Here is a 27184-nt window from a genome sequence, read left to right on the forward strand (position 1 = left end):
AAGTACGACTTAAACCGCTATTGGGACGCAGCCCTATAATCGCGTTGGCGGAGGAGGTGTCGTGTCGCACTTTCAACACCTGGGGGTCATGAAAGGCCATGAAAGCTAATCACAAAGTTATCCCACGACAATTAACTGTCGTGTATTTAATCTTCGCCAAGAAGAAACCACACATGTCCATGCCTTGCCAAAAAATACAAGTTTTCCAGAACCGCTTGCCCAACTGTTGCACAGCAGAATGAGCGCCCTCAAGTGGACACTCCATGCAAGCACACTGGATGGTAGTAACCTGTCGATAAATGCAACATGTCAATATTTACGAAAAACAACACCATCATCTCTATCGCCCATGATTCCCCCTCCCAGTTCCTTCCAACGTGTTTCCTGCCCCCTTCTCCAAGGTGTGGCATTGCACTGCACAACAAAGGGCCATACTGCAAACTGGCACCGATCCGATACCAAGTAAGAATAGCATCAGTCATGGCAATATTGATATCGATACGTGAATAAGTTTATGATTTTGATTTTAATTTCTTGATCATGATTCTAATCGGAATAACACACATGATAGAGATTTAGGCAAAGAAATTAAATAAAAATATTTTAAAATGTTAAAAGCTACTATTGGTGTTTGTAAAAAAATATGACATGTAAATATACACAACATAAAACATATATTTGTAAAAGCAAACAAAAGGGAACTGGAAAATATGGATGTAATCAAGCTAACGTCGATCCGATAACAATACTACACTGGTATCGTAAGTGTCGATATATGTCTCGATCCGTCCATATCTACACTGCCACAGTGGAATAACTACCACAGCAATCAATAGACCATTGTTAAGCACCACAGCTGGAGCGTGGACACAAATAGGAGTAAAATAAACATCTTCTGCAACTTTTTGGGTGTTTTTTTCAGGACATCCTGGGGGTTTTGTCTGTTGACAGCCAGGCAGTTCGGTTAAAAATAACTTTCTCATCGCCCCGCTATGAGGTCAGTTTGCTGCCCGCCTTCAAGCTGAGGTCTCTGGAAGCCAGCAAGCAAGCAGGTGGAGAGCGGATACTTTGTGAAGGTAAGTTCAGTGACATTGTTGCTGTTTGTTTTGCAGTTCAAGTGTGCGTGTCGACAGGGGCCGAGACTGTGATGCAACGGATTGATGGAGGAAAAGGAAAAACTATAATGTATGTCAGTATACTTCTTGCCAGTTAAACACCAATTTCCACCGAGAGCAGACTGTACGTTGAACCGTGTTTTGTTGCTCTTTGCTCAACTCAAAAAGGTGTAACGCGCCCCGTTGCCCCCGTTCCTCCTTCGCAGTGGTCAGCTTTGACCTGTTTCAAAGTCCTTGTCGCTGGCAGAGTGTCACAGAGCCGCTTGACACACATATGATGATAGAAATAGTCACGGAGTGACTGTCCGCCAGTTGCCCAGACGGGAAGTAGAAGCTCGTGCACTTTATAGACTAAAGTATTGGGACATTTTGGGTCATTTTTGTCCATTTAGTGAGGTCAGAAGTCAGTGATGAGAGAAGGGAGAGAGGGCTCGGCATGCAGTATCTCACCTTTCAGCAGCCATTTTTAATATAAAAATTGAACTGGGCTATACAGTAACTTAGAGTAGTCAGTGTACAGCTTGTATAGCAGTATTGACTTACTATCTTCTGGAAAGTAGTCATTATTGTCTAAATGGCAGCTAACACAGGTGAGTAATTCCCACAGTGAACATGTCCAAATGGTGTCCTTGGTGTGAATATTAACATGAGGGCAATTGGTGTCCAGCACAGCCACTCGGGCATGGAATTCACCAGCGTTCCACAGGTTGTTCCTGGAATCCTCTTCCGCTTCTCCATGATGACATCACCGCTGGATGTTGCTTGCTGTCTTCAGCCTTACTTCTTTCCAGTTGAGGATGCCCCGCAGGTGCTCGGTGGGGTTCAGGTTTGGAGGCACACTCTCCACTCCAACACCTTCACCTTCAGGTCTCTTCAGGTCACTCGCTCTGCCTCAGATAATCACAGTACATGTTGGAATTTATGTTCGTGCCAGCAGCACTCATGCACCCCCAGACGACGACATTACCTCCGCCGTACTTGACAGTAGGCAAGACACAATTACTACCGACTCACTTGTGTTGCCAGTTATTTAGACAATTATGCCTATACCGCCATATGAGCTGTACACTGACTACTCTAAAGTAGAGCCAACTTGAATTGCATTGTGCACTGTGGCCACAAGTGTTGCGCAGAATCGTCCAAAATGAGTCAGTGGGAGCAAACTTGAGTGCTGCTGATTACTTTTGTCCATAAAATGCATACGTAAGCAAAGTTCTGTGCTGTTGTTTGTTAAATTACTAGAGAGGAGCATGCTCCAATCCCTGACTGTGTTTTGTCTCAGTCAGTGTTATTTAAAGTATCATTGACATTAAGGTGTTGTCGTTAGTATGGGAAACATGTGTGTTATATCATTTTCCCGTGGAGTGTCCTCCGGTGCTTTTTCTTCTACTTAGCACAAACGTGCAGTGAATGCCTGCGAGGCGCTGAAGGATGGGAGTCTATTACCGCTCACACAAAACACGCCATTGTTCCTCTCTCTCGAGTACTGCCGTGGCGCATTGTGGGAAGACAGGGTGTGAAGGGGATGAGGGTGTGTTGGATTTCTCCAGAGAGGATGGAGGGCTTTCTGTTTCCTGTTTTGCGGAAAAGCGCTTCCTGTTCAGGGAGTGAGGCCAGAGGTCAAGCGGTGTGTTGGTTTTGCACGGTAGCAGCTTCTGACGACAATGATGTTTTGTTATGGCGCCGTCTTCTACAGGGTCAGCTGGGCTCCAAACATGCCAGTCCCGCCGCCGCCGCCGCCACTCGCGCCCCCGCCACCGCCACCACCACCCCCTTCCAGTGCTCCACTTCTACAGGTGAGGCAGAAGTACCTCTCATAATTTACACCTGGAGCTCGTGTGCATTATTGATGGAGGTATACGCTTGCGTGTTATGTTTCCCGCACAGGTGCACAGTGTCCACGTGACAAATGAGGTGTCTCTCATGCCTCCCATCAAAAGATGAGGAATGAGGCTTTAAATGATAAATCTATCATAAAGAACAACTACACTAAATACATTTTAAACTCTGTAATGGGAACTTTTGTTCTGCAATGAGGAAGTGAGGAAGGCTACCAAACATGTATTTTATGCTCCTTGGTGCTTTTAGCTGGGGGAACTTTATATCCATCTTTCAGTCCTAGATCTATCATATTATGGGATGGATCATTTAGGACATATAGTATATAAAATGTGGTGGTTTATACAATCAAATCAAATGAAGAGGGGATGTATCGAAGACATTACTGTCTCTGTGTCACAGCGTCCAGTGGAGTCTCCTAAGCTGCAGTCTGGTGGTGGTGGTGGCAGGAATGCTCTGCTAGCTGACATCCAGAAGGGAACCAGGCTCAGGAAAGTCACACAGGTCAATGACCGAAGTGCTCCTGTTGTGGATAGTAAGAGTTACTATTCCCAGTTTCCCAGTTTTGATCTAAAACTGTGGCTCGTTCCGTCTGCATTCATTGTCGCGGGAGAAGAAGACGAATGCTTTGTGTTGATCACTGACACACACATGCACGCACGCTCAAGTGCACACTTCAGGAAGGAATGCCGTGAGGATGTAGATAAGAATGCAGACAGAATAGAAACCTTCTATCTACACTGGCTAACTCAATCGAGCAGATACACATCGTATTCCAGCTAACCCCAAGTGCTATCTATTTGCAATATATTATACGTTGAATATGTTCATTTGCCACACATTATTGTAAAAAGGGTTATTGTGTTATTATGTTTGTGTTGTCCCTCAGAGCCCAAGGCAACATGTGCAGATGTGTCCAGCAATGTTGGAACTTCTCAGGCTCCATGTGGAGGCATGGCACCCATGGGACCATCCTTAGGTGGGCTCTTTGCTGGGGGGTTTCCCACACTCAGGCCTACGGGCCAACGTGACAAGACCGCAGGTTGGTAGACGTGTGAAACTATAAATATTATCTTACATGTGTTGTGGTGATTTAAAAGACATTTAATGTGTGTCTTCAAGTGTCCCGCTCCAGCTCAACAGCCTCCCTCAAGCCGCTGTGGAACGCGCCCGCTTTGGTGGACCGTCCGCTCGCCGCCTCATCTTCGGCCCCACCCTCCCCCACGCATGCTACCAAGCACCTGGCCCCGCTGCCCGCTGCCCCACCTCCTACACCGCCCTTTGCTCCTCCACCCCCACCACCACCCCCCGCCTTCCAGGACCGCCCGACCAACAAGCCTCCGCCTCTCCCCTCCTGCCCTCCTCCTCCTCCTCCTCCACCCCCATCTCAGGTCATGAAGCCCACTTGGCTTCCCATCCAGCACCACCAACACGCCGCCAACCCCCAGCCGTCGACTCCTCCACTGCCTCCACCTTACAACCCTCCTTCTCTCCCAGGGGACCGCTCCTCGGGGTGCTTCTACCCACCACCGCCCTCTGCAGTTCACTCTGAAGCTGCCAGGTTCCCCATCGTGCGTGACTACAGCTCACTCGGACCTCCACCTCCACCACCTCCTCCACCTTTACCGAGTTCATACACTCCCAGCTGCCCAGCCACTCTACCCCCACCCCCACCCAAGATCCCCGCTGTCCCGTCACCATCATTTCACTTTCTGCCACCGTCATACCCCTGCAATGCTCCAACGCGACGGCCACCTGCCGTGCCCAGAAGTGCAGGTGGGTCCAAACACTTGCAGAATTCAAATGCAAAGATTGCCCTGACTTCTACTTTGTTGAATGCATGTTTTGTTACCTTGGCTTTGACATATAATCACTGTGCATTCGTCTTGTTATGCATCCAGCCATCTTGTAACGTGACTAGGTAGCACCGTATCAAATTTTCCTGTATTTTTTATGGCAAAGATCACGTTTCTCCCCGTCCTGTGAGCAGGTGCCAGTCGCCTGGCTCCACCTCCGGCTCCTCCAGCACGCTCCCCGTCCACTGAGCTGTCCAGCCGCATTCCTCCCCCTCCTCCTCCTCCACCACCACCACCTCCTGTGGCCCCATCCAATGTCAGGAATGGACACCTGCACAGTCTGGGTGAGAATGAATGAACATTGCATTGCAAGTCATTAAGAGCCTCCCGTTATTCACAGCACACCTTCGATCCTATCACCCAATCAGCTCCTGGAAGAAAATTATGCTATTTTGGTCAACATTTTAGGTAACGTGCTAATTGGTCACATAATTAGGTAGGCCTAATTACAATTTAAAAGCTAGTTTTGAAGGGCAAAATATGAGAAATTGATGATATTTTGTATTAAAACAGCAGGATTATACCACGGATCCCCGCTTTTTGTCAGGGTTACATTACGGATGTCCGGATTAAAAAGCCCAAATATAAAGACTGGTTGGCTAAATGCAGACTGATGACATCTCCAACATGGGGGTGGCAGTGGGTGTGAGTCACATGGGGAATAAGTGCCACTACGTTTTTGACTCAACCCAGCAATGTATCTGGGTTTTGTCTTTCTCTGTATGAGCTACATTACCCGGAAAATATATGGCGACACACTGGCATACATCCTCAGAATAATGAAAAGGAATGATTCATTCCTTCATTTATTTACATGATCCACTTCTACAGTATTTACCGAGTGTGGAATTTTGACATGTCAAATCGGTAGGAAGCTACGGTGCGTTCAAAGGCCGCTGAGCAGTGCGAAATCTCAGCGTTTAAGGAAGGAAACATGATCAGTGAAGCATAAAGACATAAACATGTACAAAATCTGATTTAAAAAAACAGTGGCAGGTGTGTGCTGTACATTTTAACCTGTATTATCACGCATTTATAAATTACCATTGACTTAGAGTGAATGAGATGCGTTTTCTGCAGGAAAAAAAAATGTTTTTGACTATAAATTTGTGGGGCTGTGAATGCTGAATCGTCCATGTGCAGGAATCCACTATATACTAATTGGTCACATGATTAGGTACACCTGCACAATGCAAGAACTGAATTTTATATTTTTGCAGGGATGTGGAATTGCAATAAACAACCTTCATATTTAGTTTAGCTACTTTTCAGGGGAAAAACATTCGAAACCCCTCTCCTCAGCACGATGCAATCTCTACACCAATCCAATTTATGACCACAAGAGACAGCATCTTGTTTAATTAGTAGCTATCTGGCAACATTTGTTCTTTTGACTCTCGTTAGAGTGTACTAGAATATTGTGGTTTAAATGCTGGTATGGCAACATGTCTGCACTTTCTCCTTCCAGATGATTTCGAGTCCAAGTTCCAGTTCCACCCCATAGAAGATTTACCTCCTCCGGATGAATTCAAGCCTTTCCCTCGCATCTACCCGAGCAAAGAAAACAGAGGTAAAGCAGCGCAGAATGACGCCCCGTGCTGAAATTGCTCAGTCTTTTCATTCTGTGATGTTTTTCTTTTCGCTCTCCATTCTCCCCGACAGTAAACGCTGCCCCCCATGGGATCAGGTCACACCTCAGATAGGTTTCATCGCCCACACAATTCCTGGATGCGAAGGTTAGGAAGCCCATGACGATTACGCAATAAGCCGGGGGTGCGGTGGACTTTCATTTTGGATGCAGGCGCCATGTTTGTGCGTAAGTCGGGCCTTGTAAGGCGGTGTGTGACCCCTGACCTTTTCTAGCGTGGAATGTTTTGAATGTGTGTGAGAGGAGGGCTCTCACTTCTCATCCTCAGACAGTGTCTGGTGACAGAGTGGCTATTTTTGACGTGTTTGAGCATTTCATGATTATATATGGACAGGAAAAAAAACATGATCATTTCATTTTTGGTCTGCATACACAGTGGCTTTTTTAAAAAGTGCTCTTCAATCACAAGTCTTCCGGATTTGGGAATTTGTGATCAACAGCCAAAGTGTTGTCACGGTTTTGTATCAAATAAGCTTTTTTTTGAGTGTTCATGATTATCATACATGCATCTGATGTAAGGAGGAATAGAAAGTACAAATGTTTTAGTTGTGGAGGATTACTATATAAGTGCAGTGTAAAAATTGTACCATTTCTTCTCTCCTCATGTACTAACACCAAGTTTCTGTGGCAACAGTGTCCTCTGTTGGTCGACTGGGGGCACGTGTGTCATATTAATACTTTTTAAAAATTACTTTATTGATCACGTTGATTCAAAAAGTCAGTACACATGTGACCTAAACAACAACTTTGCTTGAGAGAAAATTAAAATCAGACTTTCAAGTGATAGTGATTTGAAAATGTCATGATGGATCAGATCCCCGGTGGGGGAACGACATGTTCTTGTGAAAGCTCTCTCGGCGTAGGACTACTCCATCCATCTTCACATACTTCAAGTGTCATTCACCGCCCAGATGACCGGAGAGAGTCCTTGAATGCACCACAGCGGAGCACAGCAAACATGAATGAGCGCGTCTTTAAAGTTCATCATGTTTGTAAGTAAACTCTCTGGAGGATATGAAGCCGTCTTTGTTCTCGTCTTCTTTGGCGAAAATGTCCGCCACCATGTTCTCGTGTGCGGTGTCGTTGGGAGGGTAGCCGTGACGCTCGAACTCCTTCCTCAGGTATTCTCTTACCTGCCAGGACAAAAGCAGGGGGTAGGTGTGTCATTGGAGGGTGGATAGACAGTTCGTTAGGTACACCTACTCGATGCTTAATCATGCTAATTTCTGATGAACGCTGTCAGAGAGGTATTAACTTAATATGTTTATCATTGTGGTTGTAGTTTGCAGTGGTGCAGAACTGCACTGCATCATTCTGTGAGCTTGTTTACCTTCTACGTATGTGTCCATTGACAGTGTCACTCAAAACAGCTTTGTTTTGTTTTAGCATTATCGCCAGTTTGTTTATTTATTAAATACATTTGCACCTTGTACATGTGCATATTACTGAGAGGGAACTGCAAGTTTATTTGCGTTAAATCTCCCCAAGGATGCAAAATTAACCTTTTAATTATGTTATACACACGAAACAGTATAATGCGTCTTTAGACACCCCATGTATACGCCCACTACTTCATGGAGGACAGCTTTGAGGGAAAAAGGCTTCGCTACACATCTTAAAATAAAGCCTGGCGCATTCCAACTATCCATGGGCGCTGTAAGTTTTTTTTATCATTTTGTTTTTCATCAGCAAATATTTTACCCTTGCATGATTTTGTGAGTGTGATGTTAGCACTTTAGCTAACACGGCTATGCTAGTGTTGCTAGCGTTAGTTTCCCCTTGTCTTACCCCTAATGTTATGTTTTTATATGTGACAGATGGCATCTATTATGTTGTCATACTGTCTGTAAAAAGTGGATAAAGTGTACAATAGCACTTCTTGGAGCCGAGCACAGCTCATTAGCTCGTTAGCTCGTTAGTTACAAACACACAAAGCGCTGTGATCCCAGTTTGGGCTTACTAAAAACACTTTTAAACTGTCTACATTGTACACTATTTATCTAAAATTGTTGAAAACTAGCACACGAGACATTAAAAAATGTTCAAATCCTTCACCTCATCCTTGGAAAGCTTCCAGTCGTCATTGAGGTCCATCTGCTGAAAGGACTCATGCGACCTCGGCCCGTTTCTGATCTCCAGCACCTCGATGGTGAAGGTCAAAGTGCTTTCGGGAGGGATTTTACCTGACCAGGTCAGTAAGAAACAGCTGAACCACTGTGTCTTCTTATCATTTGAGGATAATTGAGTTGTTAATTGAAAGATATCCTGAATGTTAGGCGTCAAAGGTGACTGCTAAGAGCGCTTACCAGGAGAAAGGCTTAGTAGTATTGTTCACATGCTCCACGGTAAGAAAGAAATCAGTATGCGAGTCCTACACAGGCATTCCAAACAACACAGGTTTACATGCAAGACAGAAATGTAAGCACAAAAGTAAGATCCCTGGATTTGCATATGGAAGGAGCAGCGGTACCTTTCCCTTCTTTTCCGTAAGCCAGGGCAGGAGGTATAATGAGTTTCCTCTTCTCTCCAGCACACATGTTCTGCAGACCTTTATCCCAGCCTTTGATGGCCTCCCTAATGCCCAACGTGAACCACACGGCCTGTTTGTCACCCTCAGCACGGCTGGTGGACACACAAAGGCAGATTCTTTCATTTGATGTATATACAGTACTGTAAGCTCTTTTGTCCTCTTTTATACCCGTATGTGCTGAACCTATATACCTTATTTTTGGGGCATAATACTGAAAGATGTCATTACAAAGTAACAACATGCTCACTAATTGCATACAGTAATACAACAGTGCTCGATTTTGATCGATATTATCATACAGGTATTATTTGAACATGTTTTGTATAACTTAGTAGTAGGTTAAGTTTGTGTATAACTGCATTGCATCATACTGAAAGGTTTTGCATCCTTATTTAGCAAGAATGACCGGGGCAAAATGTTACAGCTGCATAATGTAATCATACTAGACTACATACAAGTAATAGTATACAGGTAATTGTTGTAATAAGGTTGTTAGCTAAAGAACTAACAGCGGAAACAATCATTTGGATCCATTCAAAATATGTGATGGGTGATTATGCAATCACCGGACACTTAAATCCTCAAACGACCATTTTAACGACTGACTATTTTTGGTAAATCTGGAAAAAATTAGACTGACCTGTAAAATAATCTCAAAAATGAAAACAGCACAAATTATTTTTGGTAATTTGGAGAAAAGTGGTGGCTGGGTAAACTCAGTATGACCATTTTCACAGCGCAAACCTTTGAGACTTGACTAAGCGTATTTGACAAATTTTGCAGGTGTCCAGTAAGTCAAACGTTGGGACACACCTTCTAGTTGAACAGCATAAGCAAGTGTGTACAAACTTTTGGCTGTTACTGTACCTAATATTGTGGCAAGTGACCCCTGGGGAAGATGCACCTCCCCACGTGACCTCACTTGAGAGGAATAATGTGGATGATTAAATAACAAAAATATGCAAGGTGTTTTCCATCACTATAATCCAACCAGTTAGTAACTAGCTGTCATTTTAAATGAACACCCATGCAATGGTTATGTAGACTCACGTCTTAAATAGCTCATCACATTTTTTGTCACCGTACCTGTCGTGAAACATGGTTCCATTCTCAAAGTAGCCTTGATGGTGCACCAGTAGAATGTCTCCATACTTGGATTTGCGATGACAGAGGAAAGGTTTGTGCAGGACTTCTATTGTGACCTCCGCCTCCGGCAGTGCTCCGCCGCAGACGGCTGCCAGCAGGGCGGCACAGAGCCAGCTCAACACCGGCAGCAGCATGGCTTTATTACCGGGATCCAGATTGGAATCTCGCTCTGTTAAAAAGTGAGTACAAAGTGTGCAGATTGAAGTACAGTAGATGTAAAAGGGGACGCTACAATTAATTGGTGTGCTCAGTCTGCTGGCACTTCCGTAGTATTCCCTGCGCGGTTTGGCCGCCATGATGGTGAGCAGAATTCAGAAACGTTGTAAACATGTTTTCGGCCCACTGCTCAGCCATTAATTGCTCTATTAGACGGTCCAAAATACCAGATTTGTCATTTTTCAAGTTCCCCCAAAACAAAGACAAGTATGTATAATAAAAATGTTGTAGATATATAAGACTGGTGGTTGTAAATAAGCAGGACATTCATCCATTTCATCAAAGTGTACGCGCAGCGTATAACGTATACTCAGCTCAATGCTAGGGAATACATTGTACACTGTTGTCCGCCTAGCCCCGACCACCTCTCAATTGTACACGGTCGTCCACCTAGCCCCGCCCACCTCTCCTGCTCACCATCATGGCGGACTTTTTGCGCCATGGCGTACTACACTCAGTTCCATTCATTTGCTGTTGATAATAGGGTCACATAACTTTAATGTCCTTGGTTGTAAACGCTCGCACACTACTTCTACGTGGCAGTGACGTTCCATGGTACGCGCTGTTGCAGGAAGTACTCGTCTGATTGGTTGCTTTCTCGGAATGGGCGGATCGATGCAAATATGGAGAGCATCCACATCACTGGTAGTGAACCAGTATTGGTTCGCTACGGAGTGATCAGATTGCTATTTTACTCTTCTACAGGTGTGTGTTGCTCCCTTTGTTACATTGTCGATATTGTTATATCGCCTTGACTTGGCCTTTGAGGGCAAAACCCCCCCCAAAAAATTCAATGAAAGTTTATAGTAGTTTTTGCTTTTGTACACTTATTTTGCACGATTGACTTTATTTTGCTCAAACAATTGTATGCAATAAAAGACAATGAGAAGATAATGGTGTTATTTAGTTGATGTTGTCACAACGTTGTATTTATCCATTGTTAAATTGGAAAGCAAAATATTGGAAAATATTATAAAACAAAAATTCAGTAATCGCATAAACACTGCAAAACCAAAAAACAATGCAAAAGAAAAATGCTGCCAATGCCAAAAAACATACACAAACCCGAAGAACAACTGCATGAAACATATGCTGCACGTTCACAGGACAAAGTCAAATGGAATTGCTCATAATTCTGTAAAATATTGCGGCCACAAAGACCTAATGAAAAGTGTACCTTTTCATTCTCCCTTATGTTCTTTGTAGGAATTTGGATCGTCTCTGTGTTTGGAAGGTTTGGACGTTGCTGTGCGTTTGTCCCTATCGGCCGCTGTAGATTATAACCATAATCAATAGATTAAAGGCGAATCACAAACTCATTCAATGATCTTGAAAAGTATTAAGTGAAAAGTATTGGTAGTATTTGTATTACAGACCCTGTATTTACGTACAACAAAATTTGCAGTATCCACCCCTATTGCTTTCTCCTCATAAGCCCCGCCCACACAGACTACCCCCTCTCAGGAAGCTGGAGACAAACTTTATTCATGTGCAGTGGTCACATTTTGTCATGCTACTGTATTGCTCCTTTTATGCACTAAACATTCATTTTTAAAACACTTTGTCTACTGTATTTACAGCTCTGGTTAAGCACGTTTGCATGCATTAATAAGCATTTCACTTTATAAATATATGCCGTCTAGTCAATAAAAACATTCTGTGTCCTCTGGAAAAGGCATTTTTCTTTCTCTTGTTATAAAAGAAGTTCAGCTTATGTCTGCAATAACAGTCGGCAGGTCTCGTCACACAATTATTTCCCCACCAAGGAGCAGATCCCTGAGGCCAACAAAATAATGATCCAAAAGCTGACTCCTACACTTCATGTCATGGCACAGAGCAGATTAGAGAACACTCCTCTTAGTGCTCTCTCAGTCCATCAAGTTCTTTTGGGGTGGGGGGGAATCTGAAGTGGAATCCCCCGTGAATGATAAAAAAAACAAGTTGCATTGTGTGTTGAGTTCAGGTGAAGTACTTGCAGCCGGTGGAGTCGATGAGGCAGGACTCAGTGCATCTCAGCTGACCGAAGGATCTGTACGACACACAGGAGGACATTCGCTTCAAGAGCAGCTGGCTGGTGAGTGTATTTTTCAGCTCATTCATTTGGAAATGACCCTCATTTTCAGTCATCGCTGCATTAATGCATGTTACTGCAGTGTATTTCTGTATGTCACAAACAGCTACGCCTGCCCAGTAACGTGTTAACCTGTATATGAGCTGCATCAACAAAAATCAGCAGAGATAATATTGCTTAGTTTAAATGCACACTTTCAGAGAGGTTTTTATGTACCGATATATTTTTAAATGTGTTTGCAAAGGTGTAGAACTGCACCACATCATAATGAGAGGTCTTTCTAATATTTTGGCTACATTTATCTATGTATGATACAGCGCAGAGTAATAGCAAACACATTTTTAAGTGAATACCTCGCTGACATGTATAACAGCTGAGCATTATCATCTTTGGAGGTGTACCTAATATTGAGCAAAACTGAATTTACCCACAGTAGGAACACTAAAAGGTCGTTAAACAACCACAATGTCTCAAAGTAAATGACAACAATAACCAAATATACTGTATTTTCTCAAATAATGTATTACAATTATAAATAACATTTATGTGATAATGTTACTTAATATACATTAAATAATATTACATACGATTAAATAATATACGATAATGTTTACTTTTATAAATATAATAGATTAATCCATCATTTATCGCGGCTTAATAGGTTCCTCACTCGACCATGATAAGTGAATTTCCGTGAAGTAGGATTCCTTACTTAATATTAATAATAAATATTTTAGTAGTTAGAGCATAGAAAACCTGTTTACGATTGTTTAATTACAGGTTTTAATATTATTAGAGCCCTCTAGACATGAAACAACATCCCTATAGTAACCTTTACACTCATATTACCCAATATCGTAGACATAATAAAACAAAATAAGCCATTAAAGACATAAATAAGACTGGTGCTGGTGTGTGTTGGTGTAAATGTCTTCTGGTGTTAAGGGAGCCGAGTGGGGATTGGACAGGAAGTGATGTCAGGAGTTCAGAGTTGAGTTTCAGCATGGCGTGGGTTACGGCCGCAACAGCAGCTTGTGTTAGGGATTATTGTGCCTGAGATCATTGAAACCTGAAATCACAGCCTGTTGTTCCCGCGATCAAGTCTGGTGCTTGTGTGTCTCACCAAACATTACAGTAACATTACTGACACCTAGTGACCAGTGTAGAATACTACATATCATTACAACATCTTTGAATGCATCTTCCGAATGCCTTATATTTGTATTTTATCTCATTTAGCCATTTTTATGCTTGAAAATGCTTAATTTAGGCCAAAAAAAACTTATAATTTGCTTAACTGTGTATATTTTTTGACTAATAATAGACCATATTCAACCATGAAAAAGCATGATTTATTAATTAATATATTTTGGAAAAAACGTGACAGCATGAAGCCACAAAATTCAAAGTGTGAGGTGGCAAGGGGCGACTATAGATCATTTTTATTTTAACATGATTTATTATTTCAATTTTATTATTCATTTTCTGCCGCTTATCCAGCTTACTATTTGTGCTCTAAGTCCTGCTGAGATCCTGTAGTCATTTCAGTGACATATTTGCCTGCATTGGCAGCTGGATATGTTAAAATATGTGTTGGTGAGATGTGATCTTACCCTGGGAGATAGGATTTGCACGTCTGATAGCCAAAGTCTTTTCCGTCGCACTCCTCCATGCCTTCATGTCGATAACCATCTCCACAGTAGGCCCATTTGCAGTCTGGAGGTTGGACATAAAACAAGACAATGGCGCCGATCCAAGAGGGTGTGTGAAGGAGATATACTGTAGTTTGGAGGAGCTTTGGCAATCGGTGCAAAATTTTGCATGCAGATTGAAATGAACAGGAAAGTAAGATCAAGGATGTTTTTTGTGCTTTTGCTTTATAGTTATGTTATACAGGAAACTGAAGAGTGGCTCGACATCTTCACACAGTGAGACCATCAACTTTGTGTGCAACTCACTCAGACAAGAATCAGTGACAATTTGGTTTCCATCATCACACTCCTCTCCATGCTGGGCCTGCACCTTCCCGTCCCCGCACACACCAACTCTATCTGGCACTTTCTCTGTGGACTGGAACTGCTGAAATGGCTACAAGAGGAATGCTAATGCATGCATGTATTTTGGTGGCACATAGTCAGATTCCATTCCCATTTACTCCAATGATCGCTCACCTGGATGGGCTTCCATCCATCTTTATCTCTGAAGTAAAGCACCCTCTGATCCTTCCTGAATGCTAGTGCGTGATCTAGATGGAGACGGTCCAGTTCCTCCTCATTGCTGACCACAAATATCTACACACGTTAGAACGGCAGTGACACACACATCATAGAATTGTATCGGGGATCCGTTTTATGTGAATGAGGCCTTACTGCAGGGACTTTATTGAGGCTCTCCTCTTGTGCGTAGCTTCCAAAAGGAGCATTATTTGCTCCAAGAAAGGTGTCACACTCACAACGACCAGGTGGACCTGGAAGACCCTTCTCACCCTTTTCCCCTGCCAGATAGAGACCTGCACAACAGTTTTTAATACAATAAGCAGCAATACTGCATAGTCATATGCAGGCTGGTTGTGATGTTACCAGTGGCTGGTGGACCAGGTGGACCAGGGGGGCCATTTGGACCGGGCAGCCCTGGGGGGCCCATGAGTCCAGAGGCTCCAGTGTGGCCTTTGATCCCCTGACAAAACCAGAAGTCACCAACATGTAACATGTAACATGTAATAATATAATTAGTTGTTCATGTTTGTTGGGGTTTTTACCTGTTTGCCTCTCTTCCCAGGTCGTCCTGTGGGTCCTCTCTTGCCTGGAACTCCTGGCTCTCCCTTTGGTCCTTGTTCACCCTGAATAAAGACAAGGTAGGTGAATAATCAGCTTAATTAATTGGGTTTATATTTGGTTTCCTTACCTTTTGACCCAGCATCCCAGGCAAACCAATGGAACCCTAAATAATGACAGATTGAGGATTTGTTCTGAGTGTAAAAATAAATGGTGCTATCGGTGTACATTCAGTTAGACTGAATGTGGAAGGAACAAAGTCCACACTTACTTTATCACCTTTTGATCCTGGTGTTCCTGGACTTCCAGAGTCACCCTTGTCATAACAAAAAGCGGAAAAAAATATCAAATGCTATTCAGGTTTGATTTTACATTATTAATACAAAATTGCAGGACATTTTCACGTTTATTCTAAATATTTTATACTGTAAATACCTCACCTTCTCTCCTCTGTGACCAGGCATACCCTTTGAGGTAGTGTAAAAACATGAGATTAAATATATTTCACAAAAGATCTGATTAGGCAGAGGTGGGACTCACCTTCATCCCTGGTGGTCCCCTGAGTCCTGGTAATCCCATGAGGCCTGGGTCTCCTTTTTCACCCTAATAAAAAGACAGACCAGTTAAATCAGCAGGAAATCTTGCATCTGGAGTGAAAACCATGACACTAACCATGGGTCCCTCTGGGCCAGGCCACCCTGGAAGTCCTTGTTTACCTGGAAGGCCGGGTGCTCCAGTACGACCCTAAACAAAAAAACAAATGGCAGATCAAACTATTGTATTCATAAATGGCTGCAAATAACATTTTGACCTTCTATGATTATTTCATCAAACACAACAGTGGCCCACGAAAGCTCTGAAGACACGTCGTGATTTATACATTTGGGCCTTTTGCTGCGTTCCTATAGTTTTACCATATTGACCCAAATATAAGATGACCTTGAATGTAAGACAACCCCGCTTTTTCAAGCCCCAAATATATATTTTTTTAAAACAAAACAAAAAAGGTTTTCTTAAAATTGAGCTTTCCGCATCTGTGTCAGTTCAACTGGTAGACAAGTTATTTGATGACTCTGCTTCAATGACCACCGTTATCCTAAAATTGGCATTGTGCTGCCTGCGCCTGCTGTTTGCTTCCCCGGCCAACATTTAAGACACTTTTTCCAGCGTGTCCCTGTATCGTGGGCCGTGACTGCATCTCTCCAGGTCACTGGTGTATGTGAGTGACAGGTAGAAAAGCTCTGACTCGCTTGGGGGTATATCATTTGCCGCCACCTTGGTTTGCATGTACATATATCTCTAACCACTTAAGATAAGAAACAATGCCGTGTTATATTTGAGCCAGCATTAGAAAACGCCTCAGTGGTGCTAGTACGAGGGTCCAAGAGTGCTCTCATTTGACAGCTTGTCATTAAAACAGCAGCCTGTACAGGGCACAGCAAACCTGCTGCTGGTGTGTTGGGGTGATTTATCATTGCAGTGCAAAAAGCACTTAGGGAGATTAAAGAGCAGAAGTGGATTGCTCAGCAGGACTGGAGTCCATAGTACCAAGACTATAATGGATCCACGCCAAGAAACCAGAAGAGTGGAGAAAGAAGAATTATAGGAGTTGAGGAGAGAAAGATGGAGGGATGCGAGCAGGCTGCTCCCCATGTGGCCTAATGTTGTATGACCCATTTAGCAGCTGCAGAGGACGCTGTGAGTGCATCCATTGACAAATCACATCAGATTGCAGAGAGAGGACAACGGGGAAAGAGATGGCATCATTCCAAGGGCGTGCATGGACCTGCAACATGCAGGAGAGGGGGATTGGCTCACCTTTGAACCTGGACGTCCAATTTCTCCCTGAGAAACCAAATTAGGATATATATAGCGCTTGTTATAAAAACACAAGGACAAACGTACATCGAGAAATGGGCCAGAAAATGCACCTTTTCCCCTTTTGGTCCTCTTATGCCAGGCAATCCACTGTCACCCTGAAAGATGACATGCCATTTATATACACATGTATGCACATCATTGAGCTTTACAAGGGACTCTTTACCTCTGGCCCACGGGGTCCTGGCGGTCCTGGGGGCCCAGTTGAGCACCCTGGTATCACAGGATGTTCATTTTGCTGCTGCTCTCCTTGAAACACTGCTGGTGGCGCTAACATGCTGCTGCCATCCTTTACATACGGTATATAAAACATACTATTTCAAGCTTTTCATGCAAATGTTGTTTGTTAGCTTGTGTGACACCTACGGGTTCGCCCTGCTTCCAGAGTTGAGGCGGTGGTGGGAAGAGCGGAGGTGGAGGTGGTGACATCAGACAACAGCGGTCAAACTTCACAGGCTCATCTGGCAACTTGAGGTCTGGAAGGGAAACATCAAAACAAGTATGGGGAAGCTACACACGGCACTTCCTGTTGCCATGACACATTGAAACGTCTTACCTGAGTGGGGGGCTGTGAAGATGCGGTCCATGAAGGAGTGATGGGACGTGGCCCATGCAGGACTCAGGAGAATGTGGAAAGATGCTGTAAATATTACTAAATCCATCCTGATTGTGTATTTTATCCTTAAAAAGATACAAGTGACACATTTGGAGGGAGTTGGTCGATAATACTACCATGCATCATCTGATAAGGGTGTCACATCCCTTAATAATAAACACTTTTTGTTACATTTCACTGCCCTTGTGCAGTATATAATGCATACTGTATTGTTAATTGCATGCATGCACTAATGTAGATGAAGAGTATCCCCCTTATGGCTCAATAAACCTGTTGCAGCTCAGCATTGCAGCAGATGCAAGCATGCACTGCAGAGACACCCATGTGCCCATGACCTTACAGGTACAACACGAAAAACAAAAATGAATGTTCAGTAGCACAGACAGCATCAGTACGGGTTGCCAGATGTGATACTTCACTCATGTTTCACCTTAAATGTTACCCATAATCTCAAAAAGAAAGCAACGTCAAACATTGTTGTTGTTTTTTTTTAATCCCAATGATCTTTCTTACCGTTTTCTGCAAACTGTATAAACGCTGACAGGCGCCTCTTTTCCCGAAATGAGATGCCCAACTAGCAAATAATCCTGAAACAGTCAGGTATTTTCCTGCCTTGTTCATTAACGATGCAGTTGAGATAATTATGCCAATACCCCCAAAATAAGCCACTGAATAACCCAACAGCTGAGCCCAAGACCAGCAGCTCTGCAAGCTCGACTGAAATGACACATTTAGGATGCGACTGGCACTGATGTAGGGCTGGTGATGCTGCAAGTGTCTTTTGGTGGGAAATAGCACCATCTGCTGGATAGTTTACTCCTTGCAAGCTGTTTTTTTCAAAATTCCCCACAATAAATTAGTAGTGATGATCAGCATGATACCATGCACTGCCAAATCACTGCAGACACCCAAAAATATTAAACATATTGTTAAATTAATACAGTGTCAATCACAATTGAACATTGTTATATAGGATTTTATCACAGCTCTTGTACAGAGCATGAGTACTTGATGGTATTGCTTCCATACTTTGCTGTCCAGTGAAAAGCATCTATACGTTTTTTTTGTAATATCAAATGTAAAAATAAAATAACAGTACATAAAATAAAAATGCAATGTAAAAATACATTCTGAAGATGCATGCTTTTCAGTTGTGATATTAGAATCCTGCTTATGACTGCCACCAATTTAACGTCCCCAGAGATTCAAAATGTATGAATATGCAACTGTTTTCTTCGTTAGGCTGTCTCGTTCTTCCCTTTAACGCATTCATCCATTTAGATTCTACATTTTGAAACTGCCCAACTAGTATAAACAAATTAAATAAAAGGATATAAAATAATTTATTGTATTGCAAATGTTTAGGTACCGTACATATCAAATAAAATGATCGAGTTTGCATTGTATTCGGCCGGATTGTAGAAAGTACAAAATACAAAAATGTAATTATTTGGGAATTACAAAGAGGGCTGTAAACAGGAAAACACAGAGACCACTTTATAAAAAAAATAGAATAAACATACAGGTCTAAGAGTAACAATGTGCCCATGGTAACATTTAGAGTTGGAGTTGTCAATGCTTGCAAAAAAGCAACATGTACAGTAACATTTTAAAAAAATGGTTGTCCACAGTTACAGCATACATGGCCACGTGTGCCTATTTAGGTGAGGTGGCATCCTTTAAATATGCTATGATGTCCTGCCTCTCTTTTTTCTTTCTGAGGCCACTGAAGATCATCTTGGTCCCCGGAATATATTTCTTTGGGTTTTCAAGGTAAATCATCAGAGTGTCTTCACCCCATACGATACCTAGAAAACAGCCAAAAGCATTAGTTTGCAACAAGTATGCAAATCGTCCAAACGTCGAGAAGAAAGCTGCTCTGCCTGTTCAGACCTGCTTCTCTAAAGACAGTTACATATAAAACTAAAACAACATCGTTGCTTGCCGGCATTACAACGGCAATGAGTGGTGTGTGACAACTGTAGTACATAAAACTCAATTCACATTGCACTCAGTGGCCCGTACCTTTCTCCTTGTTTGCCTGTGTATAAGAGAAGCCCGGTGCTTGTCCCGTCTTCCTCCCAAACAGACCCCACAGATTGGGCCCCACTTTGTGTTTCGCGCCTTTGTCCACAGTGTGACACTGGGAACATTTCAGAACAAAAACCTTCTTCCCTTTGTTTATGTCTCCCATGGTCAGAAGCTGGACGGAGAAGAAGTTACTCTACGTCAAGCACACTTTTGGACAGAGCGGCTAAATAGTTCAGTCATAATATCACATCACATTACATTTGGACTGTTTTCCAATAATTATCTGTGCATATATGAATATTTAAGTATACAGTAGGAACCAGGTGAGTGTGTCTAATATCCAGTTGGGTAAGTTGTTGTAGTACTGTACATCTGGATCATCTAAAACAGCTACTATACATAATGTTACTCAAAGGTGAATGCACTGCAAAATCAATCCAACGTATTTACTTACTGATTCAGTAAACTCAAGTGAGAACCCTTACCTTTCTGTATGTTCAAGTTCGTTTACAGAAGCGGCACCACCCTTCTCAAAGGAAAGTTGGGTTGTTTCACTTATCCAACGCTTCAGAACTAATGTGTCATATTTCAGGAGGGCGTGTCTGTCTGCTTGACTCATCTCACACAGGTAAGGAGTGAACGTTACATTCGCTGACACACACAACAATTTGTTCACATTATTATCTCGGAGAGTAGAGGATTGTTTATATACATACTGTATGTGCTCACGATTGTATGCAATCCCACCATAAAATGTCTTTTTCAGATAGGAGGCGCTATCAGGATAGCACTTCCGCATAGTTGTGACGTCATGATCAGGTAATTCACGTCGCCTTGTTGATCGACCCAGTTGACATACAAGCTTTACACTTTTAAATAGTTTGTTGACATTATTATTTCTGTTATTGGGTAATTGTTATTATACATATGTGCTCATTGATCTCAGATGTAAAATAATGTAGTGTACGCAATCACAAGTTACTTTTTCCAGATAGGCGAAGCACTTCCGCATAGTTTTTGGGTAACGACCGGGTACTTGAAGTCAGCCGTTGACTACGTGCTAGCTAGCTAGCTAGACACGTAGCTAGCACATAGACAACGGCTGATGACCCCTTTACAATTTTGTACTGTATTACTCATTTTATTGATCCAAAGGACAACAAAGTACTGACACCGTATATTCTAAGAAGGCGCTGCCTACATCCGATAAGGCAACACGCGTTGGGGTGATTTTTTTTAAGCAAACAAACGTCCATTCGTTATATCGTTAGTAGAAAGCTGCAAACTCTGTACTAGCAACGTTAACATTGACCAGCAGAGGGCAGCTAAAACTTTCTAAAACAAAACACGCACCTTGAGATTAATGAAGTTATACAAACAAAAAACTACAAACATATTTACTAGTCAGTCCTCTATTTGTTCCTAAGCACCATTTAAAAAAGAAAAAAAAGCAAATTCATTTCTCAAAAAGACCGACCCACACCACTGATTTGAAACCTTGTACTGTATTCACATTGTTACTTTATTTCCATCACTATAACTTTATTTTAAGATACTTCTATGATATAATCATCAGACTGATGCTAAAGGTCTGCATTGATTTACATAATTGTCTCTAAAAGCCTCTTTACATGCATCTCAATTTCCTCCATTCTGGTCGTTAAGTCAAAATCTTCAGACCTATCGAAAAGAAAAAATAGGTAGATACTCTTATTATACATCTTTTTATATTTCACACATTTATACTACAAATATCTCCTTGAATGGGCTGTTTTACTTTTTAAAATATCATACAGAAATACAGTAGTTCATACAGAATATAACAGTTGAGGTCTATAGTGAGCTCGACCACGATGTTGCTGTTTAGAAAATGAATTGGTTATGTTTTTGGACATTCATGTGTTTATAGTTGCCTACCAGTACAAGCGTGTGGTCAATAACTGGTCACTGGCTAGAATCCTTAGAAGCCTCCAGTACGGACTGTTTCTCCACTTTCTTTGGAGTAGTTCTGGGTCTCCAAAACGCTCAACACATGTTGGGATTTCCTCTCCGGACCGTCCAAACCTTTGGGGCATTTTGTGCTTTGGCTTGTCATAATCAGGAATATTTTCTCGCCCAAAGCGCTGGGGCATGTTGATGTGCATGTGAGCAGGTTGAGCAGTAGGGTGTTTGATCTTGACAATACTGGGGAGGCTAGTTTTGCTCGTGGTCGGGGTTATGTCGATTTTGAAGTGATCCGGGTCCAAACTCCTCTGCATGTCACCATTTTTCTGTGGCAAAAATACACGTTCAGTTTGACTTGGTTAATATAAATAATCTTTCCCCTCCTGTTCATGTCCTAAGCAGTTTTTCATGCAAATTTTCCATGTAAACTTGACTGCTATGAATGTGTATTACTTTTTTAGTGTTATATTAAAGGGGAAATTTTTACCAAGTTTCAAAAACAATTGCTGATTTAAATAAAAGTAGACAATATCAGTTAAATTTCACTTAGTGTTCACCAGTTCCAGTTTACCTGGACTCTGTGGGCATGCCAGTATGGGAGGGCTGTATTTAATACAAAATACAGTGTATAGATTGCAGGGTTTGCCACACCGTGGACAGTCTTTGAGTCCCCGATTGTCAGGATAAAATACAGTAAGCTATTTTAATACACAATTTCTAGTCAAATGCCTTTTGGATCCATGTTTTTGTTGCAAAACATGACTTTATATGTACTGCTGCAAAAGCGTTAGGGCCAATAGTAGAGTTGTTGTAAGCAGAGAGTTCATTAATATTATATATACTGTAATTCTGAGATGTGACAAACTGTTTCTTACCTCACGACGTGTCTGCTTCCTCGCAGTGTGTCGCCCGTGATCACTGCTCTGGAGGGCTTTCCCACCATGGATCGATTTCCCACTGACCTTTAGGTCGGACACGGCCGCACGAGCGTCAAGACCTGCCATCATCATCAGGAGCGCTGACAGTAAGATTGTTATCACCATGTTAACACCAACAGACACCAAACCACATCTCTAATTTCCCACTGACCCCTCTTAATAAAGAATTCTGGACGTCACCCGCGACACCCACTCAAACTGTCACAAGGCGGCCTCATTTAAACTGAGCGCATTCCTGAATGAATACTCACCCAGTAAGGACACATATAAGCGAAATGCATGTCCTAATTGGGCTCAGGAATGAAATCATTGCCCTTTGTTGATGCAAGGACATAGAGAGATAGACACACACTCACACACAGAAAGCCTACTCGAGAGGTGAAAAATTGCATGATGGTGCTCATTCACAACCCAAGAGTCATATTTTCAATTTCACATATAAATTGACACCAGAACAGTTAATAAACATTGGTGACTGTCACTGCAATTAGCCTAAGTGTGATGATCTTGTCTTGAATCTAAAGTTAGTCAGCTAAGAGTACAAATGAATGTGTTTTGTTTAGAAAAAAGGGATGGAGAAGCGATGCAATGCTACCCTCTTGTGGCCAATGTTAGCTAAAATAAATGTTGCTCCCCAAACAAAACAAAATACTGTACACTCCTGATCGAAATTTTAAGACCAGTTGAAAAATTGACAGGGAATTTACATTTTGCATTTGATTTCTTAAGGAGGTTCAAAGTAAAGTTTCAAAATGCCAAAATAAAAAACGGGAGTGAGGAAAAAACTAATTCTGAGTCAGCAATTTTTTTGCAAACAAGCATTAAAGTGACATAGGTTGTTCATCAGCTCATCAGAAGCTTACGACCGCAGCCTTTAAAAGGCTAAATCTTGGCAAAAATGTGGAATCTGTGTCATTTTGTGTCAGGTATTCACACTGTCATGATCTCTTGATGGCAAAGGAAAAAACTCTTTCTCTTTTTGAACGCCTGAGATGTTTTCCACTCAGCACAGTGGAGCGGGCGCCGTCATGATCTGGGGTGCTTTTTCCTTCAACTGAACAATGGATCTTCAGGCTGTGCAGGGGCGTCAAACGGCAGCTCGCATTATACAGTTACAATGAATAAAACACTGCCGTTACAATAAAACGTCTGCATACATACAGGTATGATGCAGATGTAATGCCTATACATTATGCTGAGCTGTACTGTCTGCTTTAAAATCAAATTGTGTTTGTACATTTTTCAGATCTTTACATTATTGTTTTCTATACTAATCTTGTTCAAACCTATTCCACACTATTCCTCAACCTTTGTTGTCCATAATTGTCGACCCAGTACAAGCTACATGTGCATGATCTCACCAGCCCAGCTCACCCCATCAGCCCAGCGATCTGATAATTTATTGATTCAAGGCTGTAGAATATAAAGGGATATTGTTCAGTACAGCAGTGTTATTAAGAGCTTGCGTGTTTGCATGTACAGTGCATCAATGGGGCGAGTTGGCACAGAATCTGCGCTTGGATTGTAGTGGGCCAGTCTGAACAAAAAATCCAGGGCTAGATTTTTGGCCCAGCCCAACTCTGAGCATGCCCAAACCAATTTTTGAGGTGATTAACAAGAATGGTGCAGGTACTCATTACCGAGTCCTTTTTTGAAAATGTTATTTCTATTAAAGGGTTTTTTTTTATTATTTTAAAAATAGTAAAATTACCATAATGGTGGCATGAACTCCATTTAGTATTACTACCCTGTCTATCTATATTGTTTGTTTATATGCTGTAACTTATTGATGCAATGAAAACTGCAATCAACAAAATATTTTAAATTATTACAGAAATGTAATAAATAAATAAATTCAAATAAATCTTTAGTACAATAAGCGATTTGGTCTTATTAAAAATCTGGCCACTTCATTGAGTACACTTACGCAGTTTAATAATTTTTACACTCTTCTTTTCTCAGATGATGTCAAAAATAAGATTGATTACTCTATCGTATCTATTCTTGTTTTAATTTGCAGTGGCGCAGCATCATACTGAGAGCTGTCCAGTATTTGGATGCCATATTTAGCAACACTGCAGTAAGATTTTGAGGATTGATTGTCACATTAAATTGTATATATTAGTTCATAACACAAAATGGCATATATAAACGTTAGAAGGTATGTTTTTAAATTAAGTAGATGTGCAAAACGTGTTCATAAGGACTGTCAGAAAGTTAACCGATTTTACAGTCTTTCATCTGTTGAAGGGCTGCAGGTTAGCCAAGCCATTCTCCAAATAGCCTTTAACAGAACACAGATGTGGCAGTGACGTCACTCAGCATTCCTGTTTGCCTATTTGGATGCACACATTCACAATGGAGCTGTATTTGCATCCCAAGCAGACAGAATGTGAGGAATGGCTGGCGTGAAACACACGGGTTGATTAGGAAACTTTAATTTGATGTTGCCATGACAAGTCCCACCACAGCATCCATCTATTTTAGTGCTTCCCTATAAACCTTAAAATGCTTTTTTTATGGCCATGTTTCTAGTCTATCTTTCTGTATTATCATTTAGCTCCAACCTCTCGTCGACCCTTTTCTACGGACGCTATCTCGCTGACCCCCGCCCCCTGCTTCTAGATTTACGGTGCTATCTCCCACACTTTTCGACAGTGGTGTCCACAGAGAGCTTCCCGGTATGTCGAGCTCTCCCTTTTGTTCTTTCACCGAGCTCTGAGAGCACTCCTCTAAAGACCTTGTGGGCTGCCATTGTAATTCTCTCCTCTTAATTTTTTTAATGTACATCTCTTGCCATTCCCCCAAGTGGCCTTTTCATCATGCCATTTACTTGCTTTGGGTGCCCTCGCCCTCCTCCTTTCTGCCTCTCCCACCTGTCTGTTTGCTGGAAAAATACCGTTGATTGAAGTACAGTAATTAATTGATTCAATGCAGCTTGTTTCTTAAAATGTTTTTTACACTCATTCACATTTCAGATGTGCGATCCATCTGGCGCATTTCTAGCTCCCTCTGCTTTCATATACATTAAAAATAAACATAAAAGTTGAAGGTAAATGACAGTAATGCAATCATCCTAAATGTCCTATATACTGTATTAGCGTGTTTGGTCACTGCCATCTATTAATGTGTCAGAAATCTGGACGAGTTCCCAGAATTCCTCTCCACAAGAGGGACACCCTGGGATTTCTTTGGGTGATTTGTGGGAATGTGCCGTTATCTCCCCTTTGAGATGATTTATGTCAGGTTTTATCCTCCCCTTCACTTTAGACATCCGCCGGGTCATCGCTATAACACTTTACATGCCCACACATACTGCACAGAAATGCATTCATCACATCCTTTCGACAGCTTATAGTTTTATCAATGATCGCATCCCTTTCTGCAGCCGTGTGATATATGGGGAGATGCCCTGATGCTGTCTGGCACAAAGGCTTACAGGGTTATTCTGTGCAGACCGAACCACAGTTTTTATATATTTAACTTATTACACACATCCCTCCATTTGGAAACAGATATGTCCTATGTCAAATGTCCTACGCTCGCTGGAAAATGTTAACCAAAGACGGACAAATATAATGAGACACCACTGTTACTCAGTGAATAAATGAACCAGGCATTGGTATACAGACCCGAGGCTCCATTGATTGGACAATATGCTTCCAACTTTTTGTTTTCCGAATGACTGCTCCCCAATGCCCACAACCAAGGTTCCTTAAAGGCAGAGCCGGACGGCCCATTAGGCAATGTAGGTGACTGCTAAGGGCACCGTGGCCTCCAGGGGGCGCCAAAATTGGGAAAAAATTCATAATTATATTAAAATTAGTAATTACTATCAACTGTTAAAATGGAAATCTCACATTGATTCAAATGTAAAGCAATTCCCAATTAATATTGCTACGAGTGATAACAAATAATTGCATATACTGTAGTTGTATATAGGTATATTCCCTATGTAAATGTAGCTTATATAAAGTTATTGAGTGCAAACAGTGTGGTTATTTTTTTGATGTAGTTGTAATTTGTTAACATGAATATTGGGTGACACGTTCTCTTACAAATTAAAGACAATGCCATTCAATTTCTTTTGCAAGCTATGTAAATCACCGATGAAGGGGGGCGCCATATAAAATCTGGCCTAGGGCACTTTGGGTATAGGGTCAGCTCTGTTAAAGGCGAGGTTGGATAAGTTTGATACGGAAGAACTGGCCAATACAGTCCCCATCCAGGCATCTTTGGGACAGACAAAAGTCCAAAATCCTGTAGAAATCAACAGTGCCTTGATGTGATAGAATAATTCCCCTCAGTGGTTATAGAACCACAAGGTGAATCTGTGTTTGTTGGATCTATTCAGTGCATTTTGTAGGGCATTCGGTGTCATACAATGGCTTCTTTGTAGTAGCTAGGCAGTCTATTAACTTTTATTTCAATCATTTTGCTACACTGAATATGTTTTTGGCACATTTGAAAATGTCTTTCAACGGCACCATGCGCAAAGTGGCAGCCGTTCTCCACCAGGTGGCGCACTCTTGCTGTGAAACAAGCGGAGGACCACCTAGAATAGGGGTGGAGATTAAAAGTA

The 27184-nt window shown here is 42.0% G+C and overlaps 5 protein-coding genes and 2 long non-coding RNA genes across 10 annotated transcripts in view; 3 read left to right on the forward strand and 4 right to left on the reverse strand.

Annotated features, from left to right (window-relative positions):
* Positions 1-823: 823 nt before the first annotated feature.
* On the forward strand, positions 824-6854 carry wipf3 (WAS/WASL interacting protein family member 3). 2 transcript variants are annotated; one of them, XM_054763903.1, is made up of 9 exons: positions 824-997; positions 1113-1185; positions 2812-2911; positions 3357-3489; positions 3844-3996; positions 4077-4730; positions 4945-5094; positions 6279-6380; positions 6473-6854. In XM_054763903.1, the coding sequence occupies exons 2-9, from the start codon at positions 1148-1150 to the stop codon at positions 6511-6513; spliced, it is 1371 nt and encodes a 456-aa protein (XP_054619878.1). In that variant the 5' UTR covers positions 824-997; positions 1113-1147; the 3' UTR covers positions 6514-6854. The 2 variants fall into 2 exon arrangements, with proteins under 2 accessions (XP_054619878.1, XP_054619879.1); XM_054763904.1 differs by lacking the exon at positions 1113-1185 and having other exon boundaries at positions 824-1076.
* A 167-nt stretch (positions 6855-7021) lies between these two features.
* On the reverse strand, positions 7022-11625 carry LOC129173208 (peptidyl-prolyl cis-trans isomerase FKBP14-like). Its single transcript, XM_054763906.1, has 5 exons — positions 11528-11625; positions 10075-10303; positions 8929-9080; positions 8514-8641; positions 7022-7591 (listed from the first exon to the last, which is right to left on the reverse strand). The coding sequence occupies exons 2-5, from the start codon at positions 10266-10268 to the stop codon at positions 7433-7435; spliced, it is 633 nt and encodes a 210-aa protein (XP_054619881.1). The 5' UTR covers positions 10269-10303; positions 11528-11625; the 3' UTR covers positions 7022-7432.
* On the forward strand, positions 10221-18589 carry LOC129173212 (uncharacterized). Its single transcript, XR_008567193.1, has 4 exons — positions 10221-10313; positions 12314-12424; positions 15200-15275; positions 17459-18589. It is a non-coding gene; the product is annotated as an uncharacterized LOC129173212 (long non-coding RNA).
* On the reverse strand, positions 11822-18576 carry wu:fc38h03 (acetylcholinesterase collagenic tail peptide). Of its 3 annotated transcripts, XM_054763900.1 has the most exons (18): positions 18203-18574; positions 17630-17754; positions 17440-17549; positions 17240-17362; positions 17127-17171; positions 17014-17040; positions 15868-15939; positions 15736-15798; positions 15636-15662; positions 15467-15511; positions 15326-15361; positions 15180-15260; positions 15001-15097; positions 14791-14930; positions 14593-14712; positions 14380-14509; positions 14035-14137; positions 11824-12379 (listed from the first exon to the last, which is right to left on the reverse strand). In XM_054763900.1, the coding sequence occupies exons 2-18, from the start codon at positions 17733-17735 to the stop codon at positions 12310-12312; spliced, it is 1395 nt and encodes a 464-aa protein (XP_054619875.1). In that variant the 5' UTR covers positions 17736-17754; positions 18203-18574; the 3' UTR covers positions 11824-12309. The 3 variants fall into 3 exon arrangements, with proteins under 3 accessions (XP_054619877.1, XP_054619876.1, XP_054619875.1); XM_054763901.1 differs by lacking the exon at positions 17014-17040 and having other exon boundaries at positions 11823-12379; positions 18203-18575; XM_054763902.1 differs by lacking the exons at positions 17014-17040; positions 17127-17171 and having other exon boundaries at positions 11822-12379; positions 18203-18576.
* A 236-nt stretch (positions 18590-18825) lies between the features above and the next one.
* Positions 18826-20474, reverse strand: LOC129173210 (cytochrome c-like). The gene is made up of 3 exons (XM_054763908.1): positions 20206-20474; positions 19715-19892; positions 18826-19497 (listed from the first exon to the last, which is right to left on the reverse strand). The coding sequence occupies exons 2-3, from the start codon at positions 19881-19883 to the stop codon at positions 19346-19348; spliced, it is 321 nt and encodes a 106-aa protein (XP_054619883.1). The 5' UTR covers positions 19884-19892; positions 20206-20474; the 3' UTR covers positions 18826-19345.
* Positions 20222-27184, forward strand: part of LOC129173211 (uncharacterized) — a 51897-nt gene continuing 44934 nt past the window's right edge. The window contains exons 1-2 of the long non-coding RNA XR_008567192.1: positions 20222-20539; positions 22566-22688. This is a non-coding gene — a long non-coding RNA (uncharacterized LOC129173211). The remainder of the gene's footprint in view (positions 20540-22565; positions 22689-27184) is intronic.
* npvf (neuropeptide VF precursor) lies at positions 21617-22805 on the reverse strand. The gene is made up of 2 exons (XM_054763907.1): positions 22540-22805; positions 21617-21990 (listed from the first exon to the last, which is right to left on the reverse strand). Exons 1-2 carry the CDS (start codon positions 22705-22707, stop codon positions 21634-21636), a joined length of 525 nt encoding a protein of 174 aa, XP_054619882.1. The 5' UTR covers positions 22708-22805; the 3' UTR covers positions 21617-21633.

The sequence above is a fragment of the Dunckerocampus dactyliophorus genome, chromosome 20, assembly GCF_027744805.1.
Source record: "Dunckerocampus dactyliophorus isolate RoL2022-P2 chromosome 20, RoL_Ddac_1.1, whole genome shotgun sequence".
Taxonomy (NCBI): domain Eukaryota; kingdom Metazoa; phylum Chordata; class Actinopteri; order Syngnathiformes; family Syngnathidae; genus Dunckerocampus; species Dunckerocampus dactyliophorus.